Source organism: Echeneis naucrates, chromosome 22 (genome assembly GCF_900963305.1).
Source record: "Echeneis naucrates chromosome 22, fEcheNa1.1, whole genome shotgun sequence".
NCBI classification, from domain to species: domain Eukaryota; kingdom Metazoa; phylum Chordata; class Actinopteri; order Carangiformes; family Echeneidae; genus Echeneis; species Echeneis naucrates.
The window spans coordinates 7,225,576-7,238,963 of NC_042532.1; the positions used below are offsets into that span (position 1 = coordinate 7,225,576).

At 39.3% G+C, this 13,388-nt stretch overlaps 3 protein-coding genes across 4 annotated transcripts; 1 reads left to right on the forward strand and 2 right to left on the reverse strand.

Moving 5' to 3' along the window:
- Positions 1–351: 351 nt before the first annotated feature.
- On the reverse strand, positions 352–2,124 carry mgst3b (microsomal glutathione S-transferase 3b). The gene is made up of 4 exons (XM_029494026.1): positions 1,897–2,124; positions 1,595–1,717; positions 1,351–1,423; positions 352–709 (listed from the first exon to the last, which is right to left on the reverse strand). The coding sequence occupies exons 1-4, from the start codon at positions 2,020–2,022 to the stop codon at positions 609–611; spliced, it is 423 nt and encodes a 140-aa protein (XP_029349886.1). The 5' UTR covers positions 2,023–2,124; the 3' UTR covers positions 352–608.
- Positions 2,125–2,802: 678 nt separating this feature from the next.
- On the forward strand, positions 2,803–6,394 carry rsrp1 (arginine/serine-rich protein 1). The gene is made up of 5 exons (XM_029493950.1): positions 2,803–3,026; positions 3,528–4,104; positions 4,229–4,407; positions 5,642–5,719; positions 6,044–6,394. The coding sequence occupies exons 2-5, from the start codon at positions 3,546–3,548 to the stop codon at positions 6,200–6,202; spliced, it is 975 nt and encodes a 324-aa protein (XP_029349810.1). The 5' UTR covers positions 2,803–3,026; positions 3,528–3,545; the 3' UTR covers positions 6,203–6,394.
- Positions 6,395–8,562: 2,168 nt separating this feature from the next.
- syf2 (SYF2 pre-mRNA-splicing factor) lies at positions 8,563–12,827 on the reverse strand. Of its 2 annotated transcripts, XM_029493952.1 has the most exons (7): positions 12,774–12,827; positions 12,372–12,470; positions 12,098–12,223; positions 11,853–11,970; positions 10,866–10,956; positions 10,210–10,308; positions 8,563–8,969 (listed from the first exon to the last, which is right to left on the reverse strand). In XM_029493952.1, the coding sequence occupies exons 1-7, from the start codon at positions 12,789–12,791 to the stop codon at positions 8,804–8,806; spliced, it is 717 nt and encodes a 238-aa protein (XP_029349812.1). In that variant the 5' UTR covers positions 12,792–12,827; the 3' UTR covers positions 8,563–8,803. The 2 variants fall into 2 exon arrangements, with proteins under 2 accessions (XP_029349812.1, XP_029349811.1); XM_029493951.1 differs by lacking the exon at positions 12,774–12,827 and having other exon boundaries at positions 12,372–12,494.
- Between the last annotated feature and the right edge of the window lie 561 nt (positions 12,828–13,388).

Below are 13,388 nucleotides of genomic sequence, written 5' to 3' on the forward strand. Positions count from 1 at the left end.
TGACTCTTTAACCTGGGATGAAGTCGTGCAGATTCAAAGCAGCTAATTATGTTTTAAGGAGACAACTACTACAGAGACAAATTGATCAGATTTTACACTTTGGTTATCTTAGATGAGGCAACTTCCTAGACACAGTAACAGACAACAGAACATCCTAGATGTATAGCACAGCTGACCTAGAGTCAGCCGTATGTCTTGAATTCATTCACTGTGAGAGATTTGTGCTTAGTTTGGACATCATGTGTGAGTCACACGGGGTCTTCGTGTCTGCTGCTAAGGCTTTTGTTATTCACCCTGCTTTGTTTTCAACTGGGGGCAGAAGACTATAAACACCAGAACTGACGCAGTAGCTTTAGTTAGCTAGTACTTTATTGCCAATGATTGAGTGGACAACAACACAGCAAATGCAAGAGTTTAAAAATAGCATGTACGAAGTTAGTTGTCGATATGTGTATGACTTCTATAATGACTTCAGATAAGCATTGTAGAGGGGCTTTATATTGATACACTGGGAATGTCATGCAAGATATTAAACAACCAGCCCAACAAACTGAAAAAAAAGCACAACAACTTGAAAGTTAGATGGGAAACTATAAATTGTTATTGTCTTAAAAGACACCAAGCAACTGCAAGGCCACTGCTATGGACAGAATGATGACCCCAAAGTATCCAATGTAGCCATAGGCACCATTCAACCTCTTGGCTGGATCTGGAATAAAACATAAAACAGGACAGTGGAAAAGATAACCATAACAGAACTACAGGAGACGTAACTACTATTCATTGTGAATGTAGAATACTAAATTCATCAGTGGTGAACTTTTTTGGTCTGATTTTGCAATTCCAAGCAACTCACCTTTTACAAATAACACATTAAATAACAAGCACTGCTTTACTACCTAAGTTGAACAATTACTGCAATTGAAATGTCTCAAGTGGCTTGGCTTTCTCAACTTTTGCACATAAACTATCTTCTGTAAATTATTAAACTAAACTACATAAAGACCAATCACTGCACAGTGACCTGTGTAACACCTGGCAGTAACACATCCAATGCTGAAGTTTCACAAGGAATATTTTGTGGGGAAATACAAAACAATTTTTTCCATATAAAGTAGTACATAAAAATGCAGATGAATTAATTTATATCCTAATCACATGGAAGTTGATTCTGCTTTGCATTTTACACCTATTAGTCTTTTGACGCACAAACAATTAGATCATAGTCAATGCTTTTTAATGATTATGAAAACCTGGAAAACCTATTTGACTCATAAAAAGAAGAGGTGAACTGAGTTCAGGTACTTTTGCCCTCCATCGCATCCTTTTACCTTATATAAAATAGCTTACCTCCTGTGTAGTACCCCCAGGCATAGGAAAACCTGCTAGTCACCCAAATAGCCCCCAGCACTGATGCTGTCAACTGAGAATCCAAACACAAAGTTTTTTTTAGTGAAAGTATGTGTGTCAAAATGTGCTTAGTCACTATCTTTTAGACATGTCTGTACTCCTGTCAGATTAGGGATCCACAGACAGCGCAGACCGTTTTATACCAAAACACATCGTATCATGGTAAAGTAAAAAATATACATACTGGATAGACAAGTGCTGCGATGGTCTGGAAGACGAGCCACTGAGGATACACCTCAAGGGTGTTCTGGTGTGCTCTCTGGATACAGTTGAACATTTCTTCCTTGTCACTGTACATGTTGGGATACTACAAATATCAAACACGCAATTAAATTGCAAGAGAAGCAAACGGAAATTATTTTACAAATACTCTACACCTGTATATTTCTGTCTCAAAGGTCAAATATCTAACGAAAATGAAAACTATTCCAAACGGAGACAACGTAGAGATCACAACCATATTTCCAAGCCTAAAAGTAAAAGTACCTTAACATCGTACTTCTTCCTTGCAGCCCCAACCTTGATTGCTAAATAGCCCAGCATCACCCAACTGTAGAGGAAAGTGAATATGACATATCCAAAGCTGGAGGGCAGCACGGTAATAATGTCCATGTTTAGTGAGGCTGTTGTTCAGGGCTTGGGTTAGCAGAAGAACGACAATGTGTCAATAAAGGGACATGTAATTTATAACCCGCGAGAGGGAGGAAGTGACAGGACAGAGGTTATAAAGTATCGCGAGAGATCCCCCCCCCCTTCGCATTTAGTGTACATGTCATGTTTATAAGCAATTACATTACTAGTAAAAAGAAATGCGACTAATGAGCAGAATAAACGCATCGTTTATTTATTTCGTTTTATTTTGCAGCAATGCATGTGATTTAAGAAGTGTGTATCATATTTATTTACTGGTAAGGCTCCCACGTTAAAAACAAAGGTTATCGAACCCAGTGTGCTGTTGCGTTCATGATACACCGGAAAGTTGGAATGATTCAAAACGAAAGCATTAATGAATACATGTATTCATTTATTTATTTGCCTAAAAATCGCCCTAACCACATCTCTAATGATTTTGTGTGTACTTATGTTTGTATAGTTATTGTGTTCAGATGCTCGTATTTTTAAGGTCCTTCAGTCGCAATAAATTATTTGAATTTCCTGAACAATTTTGAGTCCGGACATTGGCATGAAATCGGTTCCGACTAATTTCTCATTCAGAATAATTTACTGTTACATCAGGGCACATGTGACACCAGGGCTTCTTACAATTTGCTTGCATATTGTGTTCGCCAATAACGGCTAATTACTCCACAGGATCGTTTTTTCGTGTAGGTGCCATCTTCACAGTGACCGCCCGGAAAGGGAGTGGAATTTTCCAGAGTCGGGTCAACGCCGCCGCTCCTCCTCCTTCCAGTCACTTCGCAGACGACGCCTGAAGTCGCAGCATCGAGACGGAGGCATCAGCTACGATTTGAAAATATCTGATCACAAACCGACTGTTTGAGCTCAGCTTAGTCCTTTTGACTATCTATCGCTTGGTGATATTTCAAGATCATTTTCTTCACATCGCGTTTTTATCGAATTTGTCAAAACAAAGGTTTCAAGCGGCACCCGGCCTGGTAAGCATAACAACGTCAGCTAACTTTGGCACAACTTTCTTTTGTTAGTCTAATGTTACATGACAACTGTTCAAATCGACTGTAGGTAGTATCAATGTGTTATTTGTGAAACTATAATATTAATCTTAAACATGTCTTAAGCCAGTGACGAAAACGAATTTATCAGTTATTTTGTAGTTAAACATGCTCATCGTAGCTAGTCAAGCTATTGTTAGCTTTGCGTCATACTGGAAATTTCCAGTTCTCTCCAGTCCGCCATGACAGTTGTGCAACGTTAGTTTGCTCACTAGGGGCAGCACTTAGATAACAACTGTTACACAACAACAGTTCTTGACAAACGCTGTGACTGATTACATCGAGGCACTTTTTCAACAAAACCGACACACCTTAGTTTCTGCTTTGATGAAAAGGACAGATACGAAACGCTGTTCAAGGGTTGTTGATTGTTGTATAAGGTTATTTGAGTTGAACATTAATGGAAATGCGTTTGTCTCCTCTCAGCCTTTGGGAGAAAACACAATGGCCAAGGGAGAGGACTCACACTCCGAAATGGCATTCGCTCGTCAAAGTGATGGCATCAATGTAATCTTTGACCAACGCAGCCCTGCCTCATCACGCTCTCGGTCTCAAAGCAGCAGTGGCAGCAGCCACATGTCAGACCATGGCTACAACAGGGGGCGCAGCAGCTACAGGGGTCGTTACAGGTCTTCATCGTCTTCTTCAAGATCATCTTCATCCAGCAGCAGATCGTCCTCTCACTCCAGGTCCCGCTCCCACCCTCGCTGTCACAGACGCTCTTCTCGTTGTGGCTGCAACAATCACCGCAGATATGGCCATAGTCGCCACCGCCGATCCCCTCCACGCCACTACAGGGCCCACTCTCGGTCCTTCAGCCGTTCATCCTCCCCAGACAGGTACTCAAGACGCACACACTATCGGTCCCGATCCAGGTCTCCCAGACGTTGGAGCAGACCTGAGAGGACTGAAAGCAAGTCCAGAAACAAGCATTCCCAATCCACAGTGAGAAGATCCAGTCCCCAGTCAAGGTCCACATCTTCAGGACATTTGAGTTTGGATGGTATGTTGAAAAGTGAAAATGGTCAAATAGTTATTTTTAGTTACTAGTTATTTTTATTTGTTTGCATGAGAAGTAACTTGCAACTGAATTCAATCTTTTTTTTCAAAACAAATCTGCTCTGCAGATAAAAGGGAACTCCTTGAAGCTGCAAAGGCCAATGCTATGAAGATCCTTGGTGTGGAGAAGTTGGAACTTCCTGAGAGCGTGAAACCAATTCTATCAGAAGAGTCAGAGGGGTCCAAACAGTCATCACCAGAACCAGAGACAAGGGTGAGACATGACCCGGCAAAGACCCTGTTACAGGTGGGTGTCTGAATGTCAGCTCAAACTGAACACACACACACTAAAATCAAGTCTGGGTCACCAATTTCAATTGAAGGACTTGAAGTAAATTTAAAACAAACTAATAGTTTGTTTTCTTTATACCACTTGTGCATAACTGCACTGTGGCCATTAACCAACCTATGTTTTCCTAATGGGTAATGGACTCATAGGTCTTTGGCTGTGGGCTCTATTAAGGGACAACAAATGTGGAGTATCTCAAAGGTACTGTACAGCAGTGTACTGTCTTCAGATGTCTCTTGATAATCTTGAGGTCTATGTTGTGTTGCATTTCCTGTCTTGTGTTAATCTTTGGACTCCTGAGGGAACACACATACTCTCTGTATTTATTCCTGTCTTCATAGATAACATGACAGTGGTCTCCTTCTCTCATCGGCACCTGGGATTAAAAGGCTGTCATGTGACTTGGGTGACGACAATATGTGTTTGCGTGAAAGGTTAACTGCAATTCTTGTAATGTTGTAATGCCTTGTATAGACACAAGTGTGTAATCAAACCAACACATATGAGGCCAAGCTCACATTTGGACATGGCACTAACACACAACTTCATTGTAATGCTAAGCACACAGATAACTGGTTGATGCACAAGCAATTCAGATATTGTATTACACTGACTACACTCCATATAGCAAGGCATCATAATTTTGACATTACAAATGTATTTATGCTTGCAGTTGAAATGGGTCATTGTTATTTAGCAGAACCATCCACTCGCTGATGGAGTGCAGGCGTGTGGACTGCGTTATAATGACAATTCCTGTCAAGAGAACTAAAAACAGATGAAGAACTCCTCTCCGTATGCCAAAGATAAGTTGGTACATGAGGCGTGTGCTGAGGGGCTGGGAAACTGCATCTCCATCATTCTGCCACTCAAGACAGAGAAGACATCCCTTTTACTTATTTTGTTTGCATATTTTTTTTTTGTTTTTATTCTGTTTTAAGGTCTGTCCTTGAAGCATTTATTTAATGGTTGAGCCTAGTCTTTGAACATTTTGGGGGGTGGGAAGCGTGCATGAGAGCTGCAGTTTGTTGAAGCTAATACTTAAATAATTTATGCAGTAGAAGTGCATTACAATATTAGTAACAAAACCGCAATCCATCTATAAAAACTTCACAAACTGTAAAAGCTCACTCTTTCCTTAGTGCAATATTCACATCTAATTAGGTTTTCCTGTCTTGTCTTTTTGAAATAGACCGTTGAGACGGAGCCTGATGACATTTCCAACCTAAAGATGTCCCCAAGAAGGAGAATCATCACATTCAGCATTAACGTAAGTGGCCTCAATTGCTACTCTAATGCAGTGCTTCTCAATTATTTTCTGTTACAGGAAGAAGAAAATATTTTGCGCCCCCCACCCCCCTCTCTGACACGACTATAATAGTATAATTTGTCTACAAAATTGTTATAAGCACACCTCTGCATAACACTGTACGCTCATGTAAAACTTTAGTACGGCAAAAAAAAGCATGTACAGTAAGCATCGTCCCACTATTTCAGAAGCAGTGCTCTCATGTTAATATGCAGACAAAACTCTTCCAAGTACCATTAAAGTGTAATGAGATGTAATGGCTTCTGTTTTGTTTTATCACTTCAGAATTCTGTGGCCAAACCAACAGTGTCAGCTCCATCCTGTGCTAAGGTAACTCCCAGAGTGGACAACTATGAAAGCAGGAAGCCCTATGGCCACTGGGTTCCAGTCAAATCACGGAAAACCTCCAGCGCACGCAAACACACACTCACCAAGTCACACTAGTGTGGCAGCGCAAATGGACACTGTATGTACTGTAAATATTTTGTACAATAATTTCATGGCCAACATTTTCTTACAGATGTTAAGGAATTAAGTCGTAAGAAGTGAAGGATTCGCTTCAGGTGGGATTTTTTTTTCCCCAGTGTGTATTATACTGTTTATAGATTGAATAAAGACATTTATTTGATCAGATAAGGATTGGTGTCATGTTTTATTGCTAGCCATAAAGATCATAGTTCTCCACAAAATGACTTAATTTCTAGTGTGTGTATAGTTAATTGAAGATTCCAGTTTAAAGTGTCTCATCAGAGGAGAATTTCCAAATGGACACGAATGCTGTTTGAATTTGGTGACCTACTTATCAATGTAGAACTAGTCAATTACAAGCCATTAAGATATCCCAGGAAAGCATATGGTTAGCATTTAAAACTAAAGGCTCATGAGTCATATGTAACTTGATGTTTATGATACTTGAAGATAGTTCTCTTCCTGAAAGTTAGGTGCTTCAGAGAAGACATGAGCAAATTGACAGGTTAGGCATCTGAGGAGTCAGCGGGGTGCTGTGTGAACCTTTCTTGAATAAGATGAAGGGCTTTTACTGTCTTTGTTGCCAAGTTGCTTGTTTGCCCTGTTTGTACAGGGATGGACTCCCCTCTATGGGTTGAGCTGTCCACAGGGAAGGTGGGCACCGGTCTACTGCAGTCTCTACAGTCACCACATGATGTCAGTGTTCTATAATTCTGTATCATGGTTATTGTGAAGTGAATTTTTGGAAATGTGAGTTTATGCTCATTCTCCAGCACACAAGGGGACTTAAATCTGCCATGTGTCCTATGGCACATAATATCACAGAAACTTCCATGCTGAATTATTTTAATGTTGCTTGTTGGTTCACTGTCATGTGACAGTTGAACATAACAAAGACATTTGTAACTTTACAGATAGGATGATCCCCAATTATATATCAACTGCCTGCTACAGCAGGGAGTTAAAAATGTTGTTCCTAGGGTAACATGATACAATCTGCTGTTGTGGCAGCTTTTGTGTATTTTTAACTTGACATGTCCTTGGCACACCTTGAGATAAAAGTGAATTATTTAGAGGGTAACTCATCTATTGGGTGAGATTTTCCATTTAGCTGGTGATAAATTAAAGTTCTCCCAAGATTTTTCAGGCTGATAGTTGGATATGTGTTGTAATAAAAGGGTGAAGTCACTGTTTTAAATGTCTTGCTGTCAGACTCACTGTCTCCTGTTGTAAACTGACCTGTTTGCTCTGATTAATTGCTTTGATGTGATTTAAAGTGTGCAAAACCGAGTCACGGTGGAATTCGGAGCAGATGATACTGGAACAAAAGTAAGTACTGTTTATCTTATATACTTTCATGGCATTAACAGTCCGACATGCGCAGCTGATCTTTGTGGTTTTAGCATGCAAGACATACAAAACCATTGTTATTGTATGACTTAGTTACATATGGAAAATGCATGTTTAATTTTTCAAATAGATTGAATTGATGCCACTAAATGGCTTGTAGGTTTGTCTGACTATGAAAAAACATGTACCTGCTGACGTATTATTGAGTATTTTCTTGAACACTTGGAACTGGCAGTTGGCCGAACAAGAATCAAAGGTGTCTCATTATTTGTGAGACAACATTTGTTCCTCACAAAATTCCCCAGCCAATGTCCTCAGGTGAATCAGATATGACAACAAAATATCACAATAATAAACTTGAGCACTTATTTCCACTCCTCTCTTGATATCTGTCAGATCTATCAAAAGCAGATCTGAAGACATCACCTACCTTTCATCAGCTGAACACAAACAAAGTGCGTCATGGACTCCTTGCACACCATTCTTTTGGGGAAATCCCAGAAATTTACCATTTAGATTTTGCTGACATGAGAGACTGAACAATGAGAAATTTAACAATCACTAAAATTTGTCAATCTCAGTGTAACCAAAAGCAATTAGAGTTTGCCCTGTAGGAGGCGCACATCCACTGTGTTTCAAAAGGATTTCATAAATGTGAAATTTGCATGGGAACCTGGTTTCTTGTCTTTTAGCTCTTATCTCCAGTCCCAAAGTCACAAGGTCTTCCTGCTCATGTCACAGCTTGGGGCAAATTGGTTAAACTAAGATGCGTGTGATAATGAATAAATTCAATTGCTCAATTGTTGGGCCTTTGCTTTATGTGCACCTACACTGAGATTCTTTTGGCTGGCATCTTCTGCAGCTAAACATGCCCTGAGGTTTGATGGTAGTTTATGGTTGTTCATTCTCACGCTCAAAACCTCTCTTGTCATGAGACCACACGCAGTAAAACCCACAGAAAAAAAAACAAGTGTGAAAGATAACTGGATAATTGGATGTGGTTTATTTAAAAATAAGGATCAGGGCACTCATAAAACTCACAAAAAACACCAAGAATTATATATGTTGCACATATGTGAATTATAATTCAGATCACAATAACTGCAGTATTATATAAAGATGTTTGAAACATATTTTTGCATTTTATGAAAGTGGTACCTTGCAAGCTGAGAAAAGAAAATCTCTGGAAAAATGAAGCAGAGATGTCTGCTGAGGTGACTGGATCCATTAGACAGCCGTTCCTCTCTCCAAGTTTTGTTTGATCTCTGCTGTGTATTTGCCGTAGAAACGCTCTGCCTTCTTGTTGAACTTGGCATTTCTTTCGTTGATGTAGTCGATGTCTGCGTCGTCGTTGTAGGCCCTGCGCCGGCTGTACTTGGCCCGCTTCTCAATCCTGACAATTGCAAATAAAATCAACTTAGGGAGGATTTCATAAACCAGTACAGCCACTATCCATGGCATATCCATTAACAGTAATTGGCTGCAGGCAATAATTTTGCAGCATGCATTTAAATTTGGCAAGGAGAGTGGCAATGGAAAACCTAACACACACAGACATACATACTCAGAGGAAAATACTGACAATTTGTGAGCTCCCAGTCTATATTCACTGTGTCTTCAAAGCATTGTTGTGCATCATACCCTGGCAACTGAATCCTTGTCTAATGCCCCACAGTCACATTTCTAAAACAAGCCTCAGACTGTCTCAAATATAGAACAGTTCAGGGAACGACCAGGGTAATCTAATGTGAAAGAGACTTCTGTAGCAAAAAAAAAAAAAAAAACAAAGAAACAGAACAGGAATGAAACTGTTTGAAGTAGCGGTCAGTTAAATTTGAGAGTCACCAATGGTACTCTTTGATCTTTGAGTGGTGAGACTCTGAAGTGGTTTTCACAAAGGTTTAAGAATCATCTACCCCAATCCACTTGGCAAAATACTTCATAAGTTGATGTTAGTGTATTGTGTGAAATAAAAATTACGAATATGGTTCCTTACTTGACTATGAATCTGAGCTACATCCATGGGCATATTCAGATAATTATCAACTGCCTCCTATCAGCTACTTGCTTCAGGATTTCGACTCTGGGGCTGATTTATTTAGTTCAGATAAGTCCTGCTTAACTCAAAGAAGAGCTAAAGGCATTACAAACTCACTCTTTCCACATATAATTTATCCCAACTGAGACAGTATCATATTTCCCAGTGTATCACAACACAATGTTTGTGGTGTGCCAGTACCAGACAAAAAAAATGTCTGACTGAGCCCACTGTCTTTCAAAGATGCATGAAAAAAAAACCCAAAACATTTTGTTTTGTTTGAATCACTTGAGCCAATCATAATAAGCAAGGTTGGCCCAAACAGTGCTGACCTCATCAAGCCTTTTCTTAAATAAAGTCATGGAAGAATTCAATTCTATTGAGGAGGGTTTTACATACAACTACTGTTTGTACTGTTCATTATTTTGTCAAATTTTCCCATCATTAGCGTTTAGCTTATTGGTCTAGTGTAGTGCAAAGAGATGATTAAAATTAAGAACAGTTGGTACAGTAAAAAGATTTATCTTAGCAGTCATCCCAGTGAGTCAGGCTAATCCTTCATGTGTAGAGTGAAACAAAGATAAAACTGACGTACTGTTTCTCAACGTCTTCCACCATGCGGTCAACTCCCTCCTTTGTGGGGACATGCGTCCCGTGGATCAGGCTGTTGGATGTGGGGTAAAAGTCCTCACCACTGGCGCACCAAAGGATAGAATTAGAAATGGATCAACGCAGATAATCATCATTTTCACATATTTTAACAGACTTCTATTCCAACATTGTGATTATGGTCATCCTACTGAGAGAAGATGCTGCAGCTTTAGGGCAAAATGTGTTGGTACATCATTAATGGATATACACGTGGCAACCTCAAAGGGCAAAAAACCTGCAGGCACTGAACTTCATTTAAGCCTTTTGTGACGATTTGCACTTCTTTAAATTATTGCAGGAGTGTGCCGTTATGCCATAACTCACCCCAGGGTACATGAGGGGCAGAGTAGTTAAAATATAAGAAATGCTTTGTGCACATGTGATGAGTGAATGCCATTATAACTGCGTCAAGCTAATTTCACAGCTACAGTCATAATAGCAAAAATGTTTCCATGAGTTATTTTATAGCCCTGTCCATAAACCTTTAACGTCAGAGGACACATCCTCCAATGTTTTACTGTATCTTTCTGGGTAAAGAACTGAAAGACTTTAATACATTTCCATCACGATATCGAAAAGAGGGACAGAAGCTCCACTCACCATTCTTCACGCTGTTTGTTGTAGCTTTCCAAGTCTGGTCTGATCTGCTTGGTGAGCCTCTGGTACTGCCTGAATTGGGCCTCAGCGTAACCTGAAGCCGATTTCAGTTCATTTTGACAGAGAAAATGTTTTTTGACTGAGTTATAATTACCGGAACAAACAGCAAGCAGGCATGAGGTTCAGCAACACAACCTGCAGCTGGTTAAAGAGGGATGATGGGGGAATTCTCCTCCCTCCCTCTTTTGAAGACCCTATGGTGATAGTTTTCTCTCCAGAGGTTTTAATTCAGAGGAGTTTTTGATGCAGCAGATGGCATCCATACTAAAGAGACAGTCTCCCTTCAGTTTATTAGATTAGAAGCAACTTGGGAAGATTAATATTCCAAGGGGTGTCACAACTGCAATTGTATGCATGACTGCTTTGAGCGTGGAATTTTTATTTAACTCTTTATGATTTAAACAGGTAGTCTTAGTCCAAGATTGGTGCCTCTCTTTTTTTTTCAAGAGAAAATTAAGTTCAAAAATAAATATACATTGTCTCATTTAAGTAAAGAATGTGCAATAAAGATTATTAGTGAAAATGTAACGTTATATTTTTTTGGATCAGTTTTAGAACCAAGTTCTGTTTGCACATTGAAAACAAAATTTCTCCTGAAACATGCAATATATATTTATATTACTCTTGGCATTCAATCCAAATAGGACTCCAGAGTTTTGTCTATACTTTAAGCGTCACTAATTTTAAAATAAGTAACATGAGCTTGATTGTTTTAACAGTCTAAATGTGTGCATTTACAAAAACACACATATTTCATTACTTAAAATGGCTCAAAACTTATTTCATTGTAGAGCCATGCACAGTCATTACCTTGGTCGCTCCCTGACCCAAGCTCTCTCAAATGCACATTAACCAGGAACACATCTATCAGCGATGAACCAGCTAAACATTTATTTGGTTGTACAGCAGGGAAGTAAGACTACCACCAACCTGCAAATCCTGTGTCTGGGTTCTTCTTCTTTTTCTTCCTCTCCCACCGCTCTGCATCTTCAGCAGTGATCTCCAACAGTTTCACTCTGTCGTATTCCTCTCCTCTGGCAGCACATTCCTGACCAGAAAAGGTGTTTTTCAATTAAGAAAAGCAGGACTAAGCGTACATGAATTTCAAATTAATCAAATCTCACAGCCTCTCTAATTGTCTACACTGTTACTCCAGTTGATTAACACTTAGATACCTTTTTCTTTTCATCCACAGCAAGCTCCCATTCCAGCCGTGCTTTCTTAGCCTCCCAGTTAGTGGGGAGTTTCAGCCTCTTGTCCTCCTCCACTACCTCCTGGTGGTTCAGCTTCCTAGCCTCATTCTGTTGTGAGAAACGGTAGAGATGACCGGTTGTACATGTTGAAGGAGAAGAAATACAGTATGACAACATCAGCGCTACTTGTTGGATGTGTTTTTCACAGCTTGACTACACACATGTTGCCTCTGCGAAATAGATGCAAACAACTCACCCGTTTGAAATGCAACTCTCGAAATTTTCGTAGTCTGGCTTCTCTCTTCTGGGCCGCAGGACTATCAGTCAACTCTTCCTCTGTCACTGTAGCAGATTCCTGGAAGATAAAGACCGCTGCCATTATTATTATATAAAAAAAGTGTTATAGACGTGACAAAACACAGCCCATAATAAAAAACTGCCAAAAACATCGGAGACATAGACTAGCTAACGTTCGCTAAATAGCATTCGCTAACATCGGATAGCATAACATAATAATACAAGACTGTCGAAAAGTGGAAGAGAAACGTTCTCCGCGGATAAAACTACACCGATCAAAACTAAATGACACGAATCGACCATTGCCCTTCTCAACATTGCGTTAAATGAGTCATTTGAAATAAAAAAAGAAACTACAGACCTCACTGCGGGACGCCATTGTTGTGCTCGCAGAAGGAAGAAGACCGGAAATGACACAAAGATACCCGGATATAGAAAAAAAAATTGAGGTAAATGTCTTTTTTTTTTTGTTATTGTGTTACTTTGTCAGAAAACTATTTTTGTAGAAGACATCTGTTCCTTTGAACACGACCGTTGTATTCTGCCAAGTGCAATGAAGTGACACACTAAATAAAACATTTTCTTTAATAATGTTTTCCAATTGTGCCTGGGTTTAGGATATCTAGTATTAACACATCACTCTTCATCAGTGATGGTGAGAATTACTTTCAATACTATGTGAATTATGCCGTGTGTATTACTTTCGTGAAAGAAATCTTTGTTTTTCACCCAGTAAAAAAAAAAATTCTGTGGTTTCCTATTACAAAATCTAAATGTCTGTATTTACTGTCTTCTCTAAAATCGCTGTCATAAAAAACCTCTAATATCCTGATATTAAAACAAGATAAAAACAAATCACTATATATTGGTGAATTTCCCTTTGGGGATCAAAAAAGTTTGATCTATCTATCTATATGAATGCTTTATCCTCTAGCAGCCTCTTCTATCTTAAATGTAAATATACATTACTGATTGT

What these genes read in the sequence shown, in the direction of transcription:
- mgst3b (XM_029494026.1), bottom strand. Translation starts at nt 2,022, where the DNA reads ATGGACATTATTACCGTGCTGCCCTCCAGCTTTGGATATGTCATATTC. An exon ending in GGAAGAAGTACGATGTTAAG is followed by an intron (nt 1,718 to 1,896) that starts GTACTTTTACTT and finishes TGATATTTGTAG; the next exon opens with TATCCCAACATGTACAGTGA. An exon ending in CTGGGGGTACTACACAGGAG is followed by an intron (nt 710 to 1,350) that starts GTAAGCTATTTT and finishes GTTTTATTCCAG; the next exon opens with ATCCAGCCAAGAGGTTGAAT.
- rsrp1 (XM_029493950.1), top strand. Translation starts at nt 3,546, where the DNA reads ATGGCCAAGGGAGAGGACTCACACTCCGAAATGGCATTCGCTCGTCAA. An exon ending in CGGCAAAGACCCTGTTACAG is followed by an intron (nt 4,408 to 5,641) that starts GTGGGTGTCTGA and finishes TTTTTGAAATAG; the next exon opens with ACCGTTGAGACGGAGCCTGA. An exon ending in TCATCACATTCAGCATTAAC is followed by an intron (nt 5,720 to 6,043) that starts GTAAGTGGCCTC and finishes TTATCACTTCAG; the next exon opens with AATTCTGTGGCCAAACCAAC.
- syf2 (XM_029493951.1), bottom strand. Translation starts at nt 12,494, where the DNA reads ATGGCAGCGGTCTTTATCTTCCAGGAATCTGCTACAGTGACAGAGGAA. An exon ending in CCCAGACACAGGATTTGCAG is followed by an intron (nt 10,957 to 11,852) that starts GTTGGTGGTAGT and finishes AATCGGCTTCAG; the next exon opens with GTTACGCTGAGGCCCAATTC. An exon ending in AACAAACAGCGTGAAGAATG is followed by an intron (nt 10,309 to 10,865) that starts GTGAGTGGAGCT and finishes TTGGTGCGCCAG; the next exon opens with TGGTGAGGACTTTTACCCCA.